General features: G+C 40.5%; 1 protein-coding gene across 1 annotated transcript; it reads left to right on the plus strand.

Annotated features, from left to right (window-relative positions):
* The first annotated feature begins 325 nt into the window (after positions 1 to 325).
* On the plus strand, positions 326 to 13,107 carry LOC122549038 (homeobox protein AKR). The gene is made up of 3 exons (XM_043688202.2): positions 326 to 1,016; positions 3,077 to 3,294; positions 12,160 to 13,107. Exons 1-3 carry the CDS (start codon positions 1,001 to 1,003, stop codon positions 12,706 to 12,708), a joined length of 783 nt encoding a protein of 260 aa, XP_043544137.1. The 5' UTR covers positions 326 to 1,000; the 3' UTR covers positions 12,709 to 13,107.
* Positions 13,108 to 14,956: the final 1,849 nt, after the last annotated feature.

Genomic DNA, 14,956 nt, shown 5'->3' on the forward strand with positions numbered 1-14,956 from the left:
ATTAAGTTTAAAAAAAAGTTTGGAAACTATTAACTGGTGAATCAGCGAACCACAACATATACGCAGGAGCCAAGCAAACGTGGAAACAAAAGAACAGCCCAGTGCGGAAGTGAAGCAAACATGTATATATGCTTCAAAGTTGAACACGCTTATGTATTTTATGTAATCAGAATAATGAAATCTGCTTAATCACTGCGCGCTGGCATGTGCTACAAAGTTTAATGTTTAACCGAGCCGCTTAAAAAGCAGAACCGTTTTAAAAAAAACTGATCTCTTTCCAGCTCTCCATGGGGGAGGTCTGCCAACCGTCATCAAAGCAGCTCGCCACATTCACCGGATATTAACCAGCAAAAGCACAAAGAAACAACAACCACTTCAATTGCAAACAGTTTCATCTGGTTTACTTTTAACGAACTCCAGAATCGAACAATGCACAGAGGGTCTTCTTTACTATGCATCATCTTTAAAAATATATATAAATACTTCAAGCGTAATCAAAAGTCGGGTTGGATTCCCTAACTGTATGCAAATACTAAACTTTTTTTGAATGGGTTTGTGGTGATGTCAGAAGGAATTTTTTTTCTCTCTATCTCCACTCCCTTCCGTGGGTTAGGGGCGGATCCAGCTCTGAGGCAGCAGCTGTCAAAGAGAGCTGTCAGCTCCTGAGGAGGCAGAGAGACGATCTGATCCGATCCGACCCGAGCCGACTAGTTCCGAGCGCAGGTAGCAGTGATGTGTTTACCTTTTGTTTGAATCCTCCAGCGAGCAACACGTTGGGGCAGAGCGAACAGCACCCACCCAACGTGCACTCCCAACACTGCAGCTGCCACTAGTTAGTCGTGTACATATACTCAAAACTTTTTTGCTGCTGCTTTTTTTTTGTATTAATCTGGGAGAAACGTAGCCGGGGAAGGTTTGTTTTATTGTTTCCTCCTCCCTCCCCCTTTTTTTTCCACGGCGAACCTAGTTGGAGTGCCTGGAGACACATTTCTGGAACAGGATGAAAGCTAAGAAAGGTAAGTAAAAGCAAGTAACTGCTTCCTCCATGCTGTTGGCACGTTGTCAGATCAGGTTCAATGTGGCGTTCTTGACACTGTCTTGTCTGGAAATGTTGTTCATTTAATTTAACACTTTTTTATTTTGTGTTTACCGTTGGAAAGGGGCTGTTTGTGTGTGTGGAGGGGAAGTGACCGATTAACTGCTTTTAGAAAGAGGTGAGTGGTGAGGGTTGATGAAGGCTTTGTTTAGCTCTCACCCTCGTGGAAACGTTTTCTACCTCCCCTACCCCCCCCCCCCCCCCCAAACTCGCATTTCTTTGCTCAAACGTTCCACATCGATTCATAGGTTTAACTTGACGAATTTCATTGTTATTTCCTTCCTTACTCTAGCTTGTTTTAAAAGTTTATGAAAAGTGAGTGGGTCACAAGCGCTTCGAGGTTCTGGGGGATTTCCTATCGATTTGTTATTCCAAGAAACACAACTCATTACTCGGTGCTCATTTGATTTTTTTTCGAATAGCTCGGAACTTGGAAAAAATGCTAAACAAAAAAAAACTCCCCGCTGTAGGTGGGCGGGATGTGTGGAATGATTCACAAGGACGGTTATTTTCTGGCTGTAGCAAAACTTCCACTTATTAAACATCCAGCCGTGCAGAACGTACTTTTAAAATATAATTTTCCCGTCCATTTGCTCGATTAAAGCCTCAGGAATTTCAAAGGACATAGCACCGCCAAGTATTAGAGAGTTTACCATTTTGTCTGTGTGGGGGTGTTGGAGCAGGATCAGGTACATGGTGTTTAGTTTTGAGGATGTTTGCTGTGCTTAAGAATGTTGGAGTGAAGTTGCTCCCCCTCCCCCCTCCCCTTAGAACTATAGCGAAGTGGGTGATTTTTTTTGTGACAGGTTCCAGTGTGCACAATATTTTGTTGTCTTTCCATAGTTATTTTTCATCTTTATATAGGTGGGATTATCGATTCACTCGAATTGAGTTGTTTTCAAATCCTGTCCACCTGGAATGCAGTCTTTTATCTATTTTCTTTTGAACTGTAGAAGAAATCAAACACTTTTTTTATAAAAAAGGACATTTTTTTTTAAAAGTTTTTAATCGTTGACCACGGTCATCAACTTGGTGAGGTCAGCGTCCCAAGTCAGACTGGGTATTGTTTAAATATTTTGAATGCGTGTTTCCATTTAATGAAAGACACGAAGTTAGTAACACGTGTTTGGCGAGGACACAATGTTTGATTTTTTTTAAGTCAGGGCAGCAGACTGAAAGATGTGACAGAAACTACCGAACTAAATTTCTTTATTGGTCCCCTTTTTGGGGGGGTTGGAAGGGGTGAGGGAGACCGTGGAGGCAGAGAGGAAAACTTTGCAGTTATTGAGGGCTGGTTTCTGTTCTTTTGTTCTGTCTCAAGCGGACAATGGCTGCTCTAAAACGCTGGCAAAGAGCAGGTATCACTTTACAACTGACAGCCCGACCAGCTTCAGAAATTCAAACTCAGCCAACCAGCGGTTTGCCCTGAGGAGGGCCTACGCTTTTCCCGGAGTTGGCTGAGAGTGGGCTGGATGGTTACAAACAATCTGAGGTTGGTTTGGGGGTGGGGTATACGGAAAGGGGTAGTTCGAGGACAGCGAGAGGCGGCTTTTGTTTTAACCATGGAATGCCTGTAGGTCACGAACAAATCGGGCTTGTTGCAAGTTTATGTTGGATTTATATAATCTGATTTCCTAAAGTATGCAAATTAATTGTGTTTCGACCCTTCGCTCTGTTAGATACCACAAGGAGGGGGGGGGGGGGGGGGGTCTAGTATAGGATCAAAAATAACTTTTTTTGTAGAGAAGGTTCAGAGAGGAAATTCGTTCAAATGATAAAATTTCTAAAAATAATATGTTTAATCATTCAAAATGGATCATAATAACACACATTAAAAGGCTGAAGATAGGCGGTGCTGGCAGCGAGGCACTGAACGTGTTAAAGAGTGTACGTGCCGAGCAGTGTAGCGAGCTGGGTCCCTGTTGATCGTATTTCACCAGTCAGACCAGTGTGTCATTTCAACATCTCGTTCCTTGGCAGCGATGGGGCCGGTCTGCGGCAGTGAAACGGACGAGGACGACAGTTTGGAGGTGCCTCTCGACCTCTCTCATTCAGGAAAACGTCGCAGGCGGGGAAACCTGCCCAAGGAATCGGTGCGGATCCTCCGGGACTGGCTGTACGAGCATCGCTATAAGGCATATCCATCGGAACAGGAGAAAACTCAACTGTCCAGGCAGGCACAGTTATCCGTACTGCAGGTGAGTGAGTCCCAAGGCGGCTGACATTCTACCAATGACTATCATAAGAGCTTTCAGCAGAGATCTGTCACTGCTCGTTACCGGTTATGTTTGTTATATGTAAACCTGATGTTTTATACCCAAGGCAGCTGTTGGTAGTGTACAGCTGGACTGCAAAACGCATCTCCATAGTGCTGGAGTTGCTATTCTCTAACATGTTGATGTCAGCCCATAAGTAGTGACTGCAAATGCAGCAGGGCCCTGTGTGCTGCATAAAGCAGACAAGAGGCTGAGAAATCACTACAGCTTGGAGTTCGAGGTTGGCTCACGGATTTACGTTTCCAGAACTTGCAATGTGAAGTGTATTGACCATTCTGTATGATCTTGTGTAATGCCAGCTCATTGCTAAATGAGAATTGTTTAACTGTTGCTTCATACTTGAGTCACAACTAATCTCAAACCAGTATCCAGGAATGTGTGGCCATTTCTAAATTGTCAGAATATGTAGGAGAATGATGTCTATAATGTTTTATTCCTGGGGTGTGGAGATGATTCCTCATGAATCTGTTTTGAGATGTGCTAACACCTCTGAAGCTGGTGGGACTTCAACCCAGGTTGCTACCATTGCACCAAAAGAGCCCTTTTCTGGGGTACAGACCTTAACTAGGCCATCATTTATTGCCCACCCCAAATTGCTTTTACGGTGTAGCTCCATGATTAAAAGTGAAGGAATTGTGTTCACTAGATTGGAGGGGAACTTGCAGTTGGTTTTCACATATCTGCTGCCCTTATTATAGATGGCAGTGGTTTTGGCAAATGCTTTGTAAAGAGCCTTGGGTTTCTGCAGCCCATTTTGTGATGGTAGATGCTGCTGAGCATTAGTGGAGGAGGAATGAATTTGGTGCCAATCAATTGGACTGCTTTGCTATGGTGTCACACTACTTGTGTTCGGTGTTCCACACATCCAGGCAAATTGGGGATATTCCATCCTGCTCCTGATTTTGGCTTTCAGATGGTGAGCAGGCTTTGGGGAGTCAGGAGGTTTTACTTGCAGCTGAATTTCCAGAGTTTGATCTGCTTTTGTAACCATAGTTTTTTTTTAATGGCTGCCTTATGTCAGCCAAGTAAATGGTGATCCCCAGGATGTTGATCGAGGGATTCAGCAATGGTAATGCTGTTTAAATATTGTTGAGTGATGGTTAGATTCTCTCCTATTGGAGATGGTCATTGCCTGACTCTCGTGCAGTGAAAATGTTAATGCCATGCAATCCTGGATGTGTCATCTAGGGCTTTCTACACATGGACATGGATTACCTCAATATCTGAGGAGTGGTGAAGATGTCCATTGTTAAATGATCAATGAATAGTCCACGTCAGACTTTTATGATAGTACCCTGAGGAACCCTTGCAGGAATATCCTGAAGCTGGGAAGACTGCAATTATCTTTCCTTTGTGTTAGATATGGTTCCTGGTGAATGATTTGGTTGCTATATTTCTGATTATGCCTTTGCAGATGTATCAGTTTGACACCATTATGGGGATGAACATGTTTTCTACCAACCATCTACTTACAGTCTGAGATGTACAGCATTGAAAGAGACCCTTTCATCCAATTCATCCATGCTGATCAGATATCCTAGATTAATCTCATCCCATTCCTATTCATATATCCATCCAGATGCTTTCCACATGTTGAAGTTGTACCAGCCTCCACCACTTCCTCTGGTACCTCATTCCATACATGCACCATGTTAGATTAGATTACTTACAGTATGGAAACAGGCCCTTTGGCCCAACAAGTCCACACCGACCCGCCAAAGCGCAACCCACCCAGACCCATTCCCCTACATTTACCCCTTCACCTAACACTGGGCAGTTCTGCGTTTTTTAAAAAAATCTTGCCCTTTGGGTCCCTTTTAAATCTTCTTTTTCTGACTTAAATCTATGCCCTCTAGTATTGGACTCCCCAGCCCAAGAAAAAGACTTTAGTTGTTCACCCTATCTATTCCTGTCATGATTTTATAAACTTCTATAAGGTCACTCCTCAGTCTCCACTCCAGGGAAAGTAGCCCCAATCTATTCAGCCTTTCCCTATAGCTCAAACCCTCCAATCATGGCAACATGATTGTAAATGTTTTCAGAACCTTTTTAAGTTTCACAACGTCTTTCTGATAGCAGGGAGACCAGAATTGCACACAATATTCCAACAGTGGCCTAACAACGTCCTGTACAGCCACATTACCCTCCACTCCTTTACTCCATGCACTGACCAATAAAAGCAAGCTTACTAAACATCTCCTTCACTATCCTATCTACCTGTAAGCCTGCTTTCAAGGAACTATGAAGTTGCACTCTAAGGTCTCTTTGTTCAGCAACACTTCCCAGGACCTTTACATTAAGTGTATAAGTCCTGCCCTGATTTGCCTTTCCAAAATGCAACAATTCACCTTTTATCTAAAGTAAGTTGCATCTACCATTCTTTGGCCACCAGCCTATCTGATCATGGTCCCATTGTAATTTGAGGTAACTTTCCTTGCTATCCATTACACTTCCAATTTTGATGTCACCTACAAACTTACGAACATGCGAGGTCAGGTTAGTATCCAAATAATTTGTATAAATGACAAAAAGCAGTAGACCCAGCACTGATCCTAGTGGCACACTGCTAGCCACAGGTCTCCAGTCAGAAAAGCAACCCTCCACCAAATGGTTAGTTGACCTGAAAAGGTGCTGTTGAGTCTTCCCCTTGGTGCTGTTAATGAGGATTGTATTAGAACAGTAGCGTTAGAATTATGCTAGTCATGGTGTATGTCCTTGTTCTGAGAGGTGATGCACTTTGGAAGTTCAGGTACAGGTGGAAATTATACAGTGAATGGCAGATCTGGGTGTGCAGATGGATAGTAAAAAGCCTATGACATGGTTGCCTTCATTGGGAGGGGCATTGAATATAAGGATAGATGAGTTATGCTGAAGCGTTATGGAACTTTAGTTAGGCCACGCTTGGAATATTGTGTGCAGTTCTGGTCACCACACTACCAGGAGGATGTGGATGGCTTATCAGGATGTAGCCTGATATGGGGTATTTTAGCTATAGAGAAAGGTTGGATAGACTGGGTTTGTTTTCACTGGAACCCAGGAGTCGATGGGGCAACCTGATTGAAGTTTGAGATTGAGTGGCATAGATAGGAAAGTATGAAGCTTCCTCCCCAGATGGAAGGGTCAATTGCTAGGGAACACAGATTCAAGGTGGGGGGGGGGGGGTAGAGTTTAAAGATGTGCAAAGCACCTTTTTCAGACAAAGGATGGTGGGTACCTGAAATGAACTTCCAGAAGAGGTGGTTGAAGCAGACACAACAGCAGCTTTTTAAGAAGCACCTGGACAAAAACGTAAATTGGAAGGGAATAGAAGGGTGTGGAACCTGTAAGTGAGGACAATTTTAATATAGATGGGCAAAATGTGTTGGCACAAGCTTGAAGGGCCTGATTCTTTGCTCTTTGTTCTGTGTTGCTGCTTTTATGCTTCTTGGTGGTAGAGATTGCAAGATAAGTAAGGATTATAACTTTGGCTATTGTATACATATGCCTGAGAACATGTTACACTTGCCTCCACTGTCAACAAAGGAGGCTATTTTTAGTTGGGTTTCCATTCCTGAAAATCGTGAATTTGAATGAAACATAACTTCTCATGGGAATAAATGCTAAATCCAGAGTTAGGTTCCTGAGAGCCAATTTGGCCTGGAAGAGCCCATGTAAAAGTTGAAATACTATGCCATATGTGTGAAGTGTTGTGCATTGCCAGCTAAAATAACTTGTAAAGCAAAATAATGAAAACTACAGTAAAGAATGCAGCTTTTAAAGAAACTTACAAGTTCCTGAACTATTTTACCATGTACAGGTACAGTATAGCAGAATTAGTTCCAAGAGATTAAGTCCACAACAATTGCTAGAATTTTACAAGAACATACAGCAGGTACTTAAGAGATATTTAAAACTGGAGTTTACCTGGGTAGAGAACCTTTTTAGTAAATTCTGAGTCAGAGTGCAGACACAATACTGGCAACTCTAGCAGCACCATCGGGGCTGATGTGATAATGCAAGAAGTGTGATGTATAACCTGATGAGGAGGGAAGGAACATTAAACAGAGAATGACCCTCTTAAATTAGGGGACAGGGTGTTTTTATTTAAGAAAGAAATCACTTTTCAAAAACAATTTAACAGCAGAGATGTAAAATGAGGACACCCTTTAGCTGTTAAGTATTGAGTGCTCAGAAAATGATTCAACAAGTGTTCAGTCTCTTGTCTTCCACAGTAACAATCTGACTTGTTCAGTTAATATTGTGGTCAATAGTGACAGCTTTTTATTTACTCTGCATTGATGTTGCTGAAATAAATCCGTAGTGGTGGCACTGATGAAGACTGTGGAGAAGCTTGCTGGCGGTGATTTGTTCTCTTTGTCCATATGGAGTATGTGCATTGATTGACAACAGTCAGGCAAAGTCCAAATGTTCTGGTCCCACTGTCAATTGTGGATTATTGAATTATCAGAAGAGTTGTAAATTGAACTGAACAGGTCTCGGTAAACAATCCACTGTGCTAGTAGGATTCACTGCTGGTAGATGGTTGAATCAAGGTAGTTTCTGGGAAGAATTTCAGCAGAGGTAGAATGATGTAATACTGCAGCATAAGACCATATGTCCTGTTTATGCTGAGAGTATCACAATAAAATAATGACCAACAAATTATGCAGTGAGACTGAGCACTTAGTTTTAATCCTTTTTTAAAGGAAGGTTTTCTCTATTATTATGGTGCTGTTTTATCAACCAGTTGGACACTGTATAAGTTTTTTGTCAATTTAGTTTATTTCAAGCTGTGATACGGTGTCTTTCTGTTCTCTAGTAAGACCTTTTGTAAAGCCGAGAAAATTTGAAATCAAATGACCTTGGTTGACTTCAATAGAATTGCAGAATAAGCACCTGTCATGAACTATTGAAATTCAGAATTATCTGGGAAAGCCCACTGTTAAACTGAAGGTGTAATATTTGAGTTTATTTTTACACCTTTTTTAAAGCAGAAAAACAAATGTGACAGAAGTTGTAAGGCAGTCAAATGTTGCCCCTTACAAGTATTCATTCAGTAGGAAAGTCTTTGCTATGTCCCTTCCCCCTCCTCTGCTTTGTGCCATGAATCTGTCTCAAAGACACAGATGGGAAGACTATGGTCTAGATCAAAGTCACCACATTCCAACGATTACTTTTTAAAAACCTGAATTCAAAAGAAAGAAACAGCGGGAGCACCAAGAACCTTGATTTCTCCTACTTAGACTAAGTGATATTATTTCTACCATTTTGTCATGTTGGCCATGTACAATCCATTGTTTGCACATAAAATTATCATGCACCAAGATCCAACTGTAAATATCGACTTAGTCTGTTGGTTAGGAGACCAACTTTGCTTAATTTTGCTTAATGTCATGACATTTTTACATTCACCCAAATGGGCAGGTGGAGACTCTGCTTAGCATTTCTGTCAGAACTACAGTAAACATTTTGCCCTAGACTATTTAGGTTCTGCAATGCATCACAAACCAAGATCAGTCTTAAACATAAGGTAAAGTTTTTCCTTTTGGTGTAACTTACATTTTAGCTTTTTGAAATTTCTGCTCAAATTCTCAATTCGAAACATTTCCATGTTATTAAACACAAATTTTGTCCACATTAGCATGCTCAGGTCACGATACAGAATCTATTTTGTTTTGTGGTGGGGGTGGGGGGGGGATTCTGATACTAGATCTGAGGGGTCGTGGAAAAACACAAGAGGTCAGGCAGCATCCGAGGAGCAGGAGAGTCAATGTTTTGGACAAAAGCCCTTCATCAGGAAATTCTGATAGATGAGTTGCTTTTATTAATGCAGCTGAAAATAGATTGATCTCAACATGAAAAATTTAGAGGTTACACTTGGTAAATTACCCCTAAGCACTTAAATGAAAAAAAATGGCTTTTAGTATTTGTTTGTGAATAGTATCTGCAAATTAGGAAAGTTGAAGGTTTCCATGATACATTCTACATTGGATAATACATTTAACCACATAATGGGGAAGCTTCTCCCAAGTGTATACATCTTAGAAATCCATTCTAGAATAGCTATTATGTGTACAAAGTGAGAATTTTTGGATGAAAAAAGTTTTGAAATCGTCTGAGCATTGTTCTTAAATTAAAAGTAGAGATTCATGAATATACTACATGAAATGCTACCTTCACCTACACGTCCAGAGGAAGAATTAGGCCATCCTTGTTTCACATTGTTATAATGTCCCTGAAGGCACGTACAGAAAGGCATTTGAACTACTTGCTGCTGTTTGAATTGATTTATGAAGAAATTTGTATCCATCCTTTTTTGAGGCATTTTGAAATAAGCAGCGAGCAATAGTTTAATAAGTTTGCTCATGTATGAAAGCAATTGAAAAGATGCTGCTAGCCAAATTACATAGGACAGTTTGCAGTATCATCAACATACTTTTTTAAAAATACTGTACTCTTGATATGGCAGTGGTAACTAACTGCAGACCGTATTGTAAATAAATTCATGCCTCCTACTTTTCTAGGACCTTCAGATAGGGTTTGGAAAACAAAAGCTTCCTTCTTTTAGTCTTCCAATGCTAATTCAGTAAAGAGGGGAGTTTGACCCTTGAAGTTCTCATGTTTCAGCTTGAGTACTGCTGTTACTGAGCCCCCTCCCTGCCCCCACAACTTTATTCTGCATAGCTTAATGAGATGAGCTCAAGGAAAGAGGACTGTGACTTTAATAGGTGAAATAAAGATTGAAAAAATGGTTTTGCGTTGTACTTGGTGTCTTTTAATTGCTGAATATAGATTATTGAAACTCCTAGTGAACTGAGTGCTTTTAATGGCCGGTTGAAATAATGCCTATGATACCATTTCCCTAAGGTGGATCTGGTTGACAGTAGTGATGTAGGGTCTGTAATTCAAATGGATTATGTTGCACATAGAGGTCACATTCTAAGCAATTTTGACCCTCCAGTGTACAGGAGAGTATTAAGAGTGTACACTCCTGTTGAATACCGGCTTCATATATTGCTTATGTAAGGCTGGTTGAGTAATGAAAATGGGATAATCAGATTCCAAGCACCCTCATAAGGCGTACTGCCTGTGTTACAACTCTTTGTAATGCACTTGAATAATAGATGAGAGCAAACAACTTTTTCAGCAGGAGACAACAAAAATATTTCTTTTCTTTGAAAATGCTTTAAAAAGTTATTTTTAATTGAGAGCTTAAGTATAGAATGCATTGCTCAATATCTATCACTTTGCATTGTGTAATTCAACTTTGAATATATTCAGATTTTTAATCAACAAGGTTGCAATAGACAAATTTATAATCTGTAAGGAAGTCAAGTGTAATGAGGACAAGGCAGGAAAGTGAATTGTGGAAGTGCGCTCTTGAATTGTACTTTTCACAAATAGACATTATATTCCAAAATAATGTCTCATGACAGGCTCTTTATGTGAAGATGTGCTGCAACTCTATTAGTCAGCCAAGGTCTTTTGATAACAATGTCTTGGCTTTACAAAGGTCTTATTATAGTCTTAAAATCTTAGTCAATTGTCTTTAGAATAACACATTATTTTGAACAGTCATAGGCTATTAATTGTATCAGGCATGATCTTTGAGTGAAAATGCAAGATAAGTCTGTCAAATAACTTGCTACGGCTGGTTTATTGATACTTAATTTGCATAAACAAAGTTATGCAATCTGTGGCTGTGTAAAATTTGACAGCAAGACTGTTTAGTCCGTTATTTTCTTTCAAAGAGCTGCTGCAGGCAACCTAATTTGTTCCACTCACCTGCTTTTCCATTACAGCATTGCAATCATTTCCTTTTTCAGATATATCCAGCTCTAAGACACTTACTTGGAGAACTGGCATAGGCATATAGGGCCAAATAGCCATCTCTTGTGCCATAAAGAGTATCATTCTGAAAATGTTACTATTGAAATGTAAAAGCTTTGGTTTTTTTTCTTCAGAGGGATTTAGTACTAAATATAGGGAAATGGAAATTTTCCTTTTCAGGTGCCATGTCAACAACACTTTTGGGTCTTTGATAGCATATCTGAACACTGACTCAATACAAGTACAGAGTATGTGGAGTATCAATGTGTCTTCCAAGTTTTCATTTAAACTGTACCTGCCAGTTAAGTCATGTAGGGCAGTTATTGTTAAGAGGTGAGAGAGGAGAAATACAGGAAAGGAAAACATTGATCTGCCCATCTGTCATGAAAGACAACATTGTCATACAGTTCTTGACTTGTGAAACTTCCCTAATGTTGGAGTTTTGTACAGGCAAATAAACTGGAGTTTTTAATCCTGATCCATCTCCATGAGGTTGAAAGTTCACTTTCTCTGACTAATGGACAGTGGTGGAAGTTGGAGCCAGTATCTCTGCAATTTTGTTTGTCTTTTCCTGCTAATGCCTGAGATGGTGAATGCTATGCTGAATTTTCTACAAATTGTATTTTAACTATATGGGTTAATGATTAATTGCACAGTTCCGAGGTGAACGAGGGAAGCCATGCTTAAAGGAATGATCGCTGATAGAATTACAGCCAGTTCTCTGTCTTGCGCGCACTCTGTGAAAATGGGAAATTGTCAAATTGTTTTTTAGCCTTGTTTTAAATGGTTTGCAAGGAAGTGGCTGACCTCATGTTTAAGTTATGGATTCTCGTCAATGTGGTTATTCTTTTGCTTTGCATTATATTCAAGATACTTGTTTGGTTGGAGTTCATGCTTTTATAGGTAATACTTTTGACAGTTACGTTGAAGTCAAAGATAGCCTCTTGCTGATTATCTCTCTTTTCTGCTAAATTGCAGGTCTGTAATTGGTTTATTAACGCACGCCGCAGACTCCTGCCAGACATGTTGAGAAAGGATGGCATGGACCCCAACAACTTCACCATCTCTCGCCGAGGCAGCAAGAGTGTAGAGCACACATCGATGACTTTTAATAACTATGTTGCAGATCTTGATGAAGGATCTTTCAGATCTGCAAGTTCCAGCCCAGAAAACGGGGAGACTTCTCCATGTAGCATCTCTTCTGCAGGGGGATTACTGCCAAGACCTTCGGTGATATGTCACACTACTGTCTCCACATCAAATGACGTGCCTTTACACTACTGCCCACCCACCAGCATAGAGGGAATGGATCTCTTGTCAAGTGCTAGTTTAGTGGATACCAATCCTGGATGCTCCAAAGATGCTGTTCAAGTGGGGTCAAACCAACCGCCCCAGAGTGGACTGTTTAACACCCCTCCACCCACTCCACCAGACCTCAACCAAGATTTCAGTGGGTTTCAGTTGCTGGTAGATGTTGCGCTCAAGCGAGCTGCCGAAATGGAATCCCAGTCGAAGCTTGTGGCTTAAATTCTGTTCTCACTGGCTGCCAAACTGACTTGAGGGAGGAATAAAAACACTAACTAAATCCTTTGTTTCATGTGGAAAACAGTTGCTTTATGCAGCATGATGCCTTCTTATTTGCACAAGGGAATCCAAAAACACGGCTTCCTATCATGGAATTGTCTTAACAAACTATTCGCAAGGAGACCAATGAACTCATGACTACTATAGATAGAAGTTCTTTATGTTTTGTAGTTGCTGATAATGTGAGAATTTTCCCATGATTATGTGATTCTTTACTTTCTGTGCAATATTTAGATAAACAGAGCCGCCTTATCAGTCTTTATCATTCCTGCATGGAAAAAGTGTGGCCCATGCATTGTTTAGAACAACAGTTTTTATATATAATTATGTATTATCACTGGGGCTTGTATCTAAACTGAGTTTTGATTTATTCCTTCAGTCTTTATTTCAGTATGAGGCAACCAACCATGGACCTGGGGAACAGAACTTTTAATGTACTTCACCTGCAGTGACTGTTTTATTGTACAGACCTTTCCTCTGCTTTACTTTTCCAGCTGCTACAGCAGGACCTGTGCATAGGCAGTACCACACCTACAAGATTGCTTTACTTGTGGCTGCCATCACTGGTTCGCTGCTATTGTTACAGTAGCCAATGTTACCTAATCGTTTAAAGTTAGCTGCTGTATTTGTATCAATCGTGATCTCCAAAGTACAGAATAAGATTTTAAACCACCCACTCACTGCAAGTTTTTTTTTAGTTACTTAATTGAAAACCTGAGTGATTTCAGATTTGGTGGCTGGTGTGGCCAACATCTTGAGTGTAGCACACAAACCTTGAATGTACATCTTTATTTTGATGCTTATGGTTTTGTTTTCTCTTGTGCATATTTCATGGAGGCACTGGATCACGTGTCTGTTTTGCCCAGGTCATCCTCTTCCATTGCTGGTGAAGACTCCATGGCTTCCTAGAACTTTGCCTTTTGTAGCTGGTGTTGTGAAGTCTGGACACACTACTGGCGGAACATGTCAGTTTGTCTCCTACGACTGTCGGTGTCTTGAGATATTCATGCTTAAAACAAAAATCTGATGGCTGTGCCATTATTCACTCTGTTTTCTAGGCTGTAATTCAAAATGAAGTTGGGACCGACTTAAGTGAAGGACTTTGTTTCTTTAACTGCTGTTACATGAATAGTTAGGGGCTGAGAGTCCATGGGGCTTCTCCTGATCTGCTGTAACTCGTTTACTGACTGACAGTCATGCATGCCATTACTCGGGCAGCAGTTGGAAGATCACTACAGAATTTCAGGATATGAGTTCCAATGCATAACTTAATTTACTACAAGGTATAGAGATTAATGGACATCTTGTGTTGCCATGACAGTGTCGGTTTTGGTTTCTGTCACCCTGATAATGCACCTTATCTCAAAGACCAGGCCCTGTTGCATTCTTCAGTTTCTCAATAGTGCCAGAGGACAGGATTTCTAACATGAAGTCCTGCTGGCAATGTTCACATTTTTAAGAAAAAATGTACTATTTGGCTGCTGACCCTTCGATTGTTGAAGTGCTGTTTTTCCTGGGATATTTGTCAGAAGTTGTAGAATTTACTCTACAATTTATTAACTTGAGGGATGGTCAGGGAGATGAAAGAATGTTTGTTTTTTTTAAAAAAATCAATGTCTTTAAATACTGTGCAACTTGAGATTTGGAAATTTGTAGTGTGATTTCTTTAGCAGCTAGTGATTTTTTAAGATCTTTTTAGCTGGGGGGAAAAGGTTATTTAAACTGCACATGGCTATACAAATTTCATTCCTACCTCCCTCCCACCCCCTATTTTTAAACTTCTTTGCAATAAATGGCTTTTCCTGTTAACCTGTCTGCATTGTGAGCAGGTACACACTTAAACGATAGCAAATTTACACTATGTCATACTGCCGTGTAACATCACGCTGATGGTTGAACCAGTTTAAACCTTTCCAAGTGTATTTCTGTTGGCAAAATGATTGATATGACTCTTGCATAGTTGGGTGACTTATAACTTATGAAACTTTTTCCACTGTAAGAATGTCTGCAGTGCCATTTTTGGCATTGTCACAAAGCAGGTTATGGGAACAAGACCCTGAAATCCCTTGCAGGTTCTCATTATAACTCTTTGAGACCAGTGATATCCCCCAGGAATAATTACTATCTTCATCCATCTGTGTTAGGACTGTCACTAAGTTGTAGTTGGTTGTTGGGGACGACTCCCACAAAT

This window comes from Chiloscyllium plagiosum, unplaced genomic scaffold, assembly GCF_037043375.1.
Source record: "Chiloscyllium plagiosum isolate Xiang-an unplaced genomic scaffold, Cpla_swu_hap1 HiC_scaffold_4, whole genome shotgun sequence".
NCBI classification, from domain to species: Eukaryota; Metazoa; Chordata; class Chondrichthyes; order Orectolobiformes; family Hemiscylliidae; genus Chiloscyllium; species Chiloscyllium plagiosum.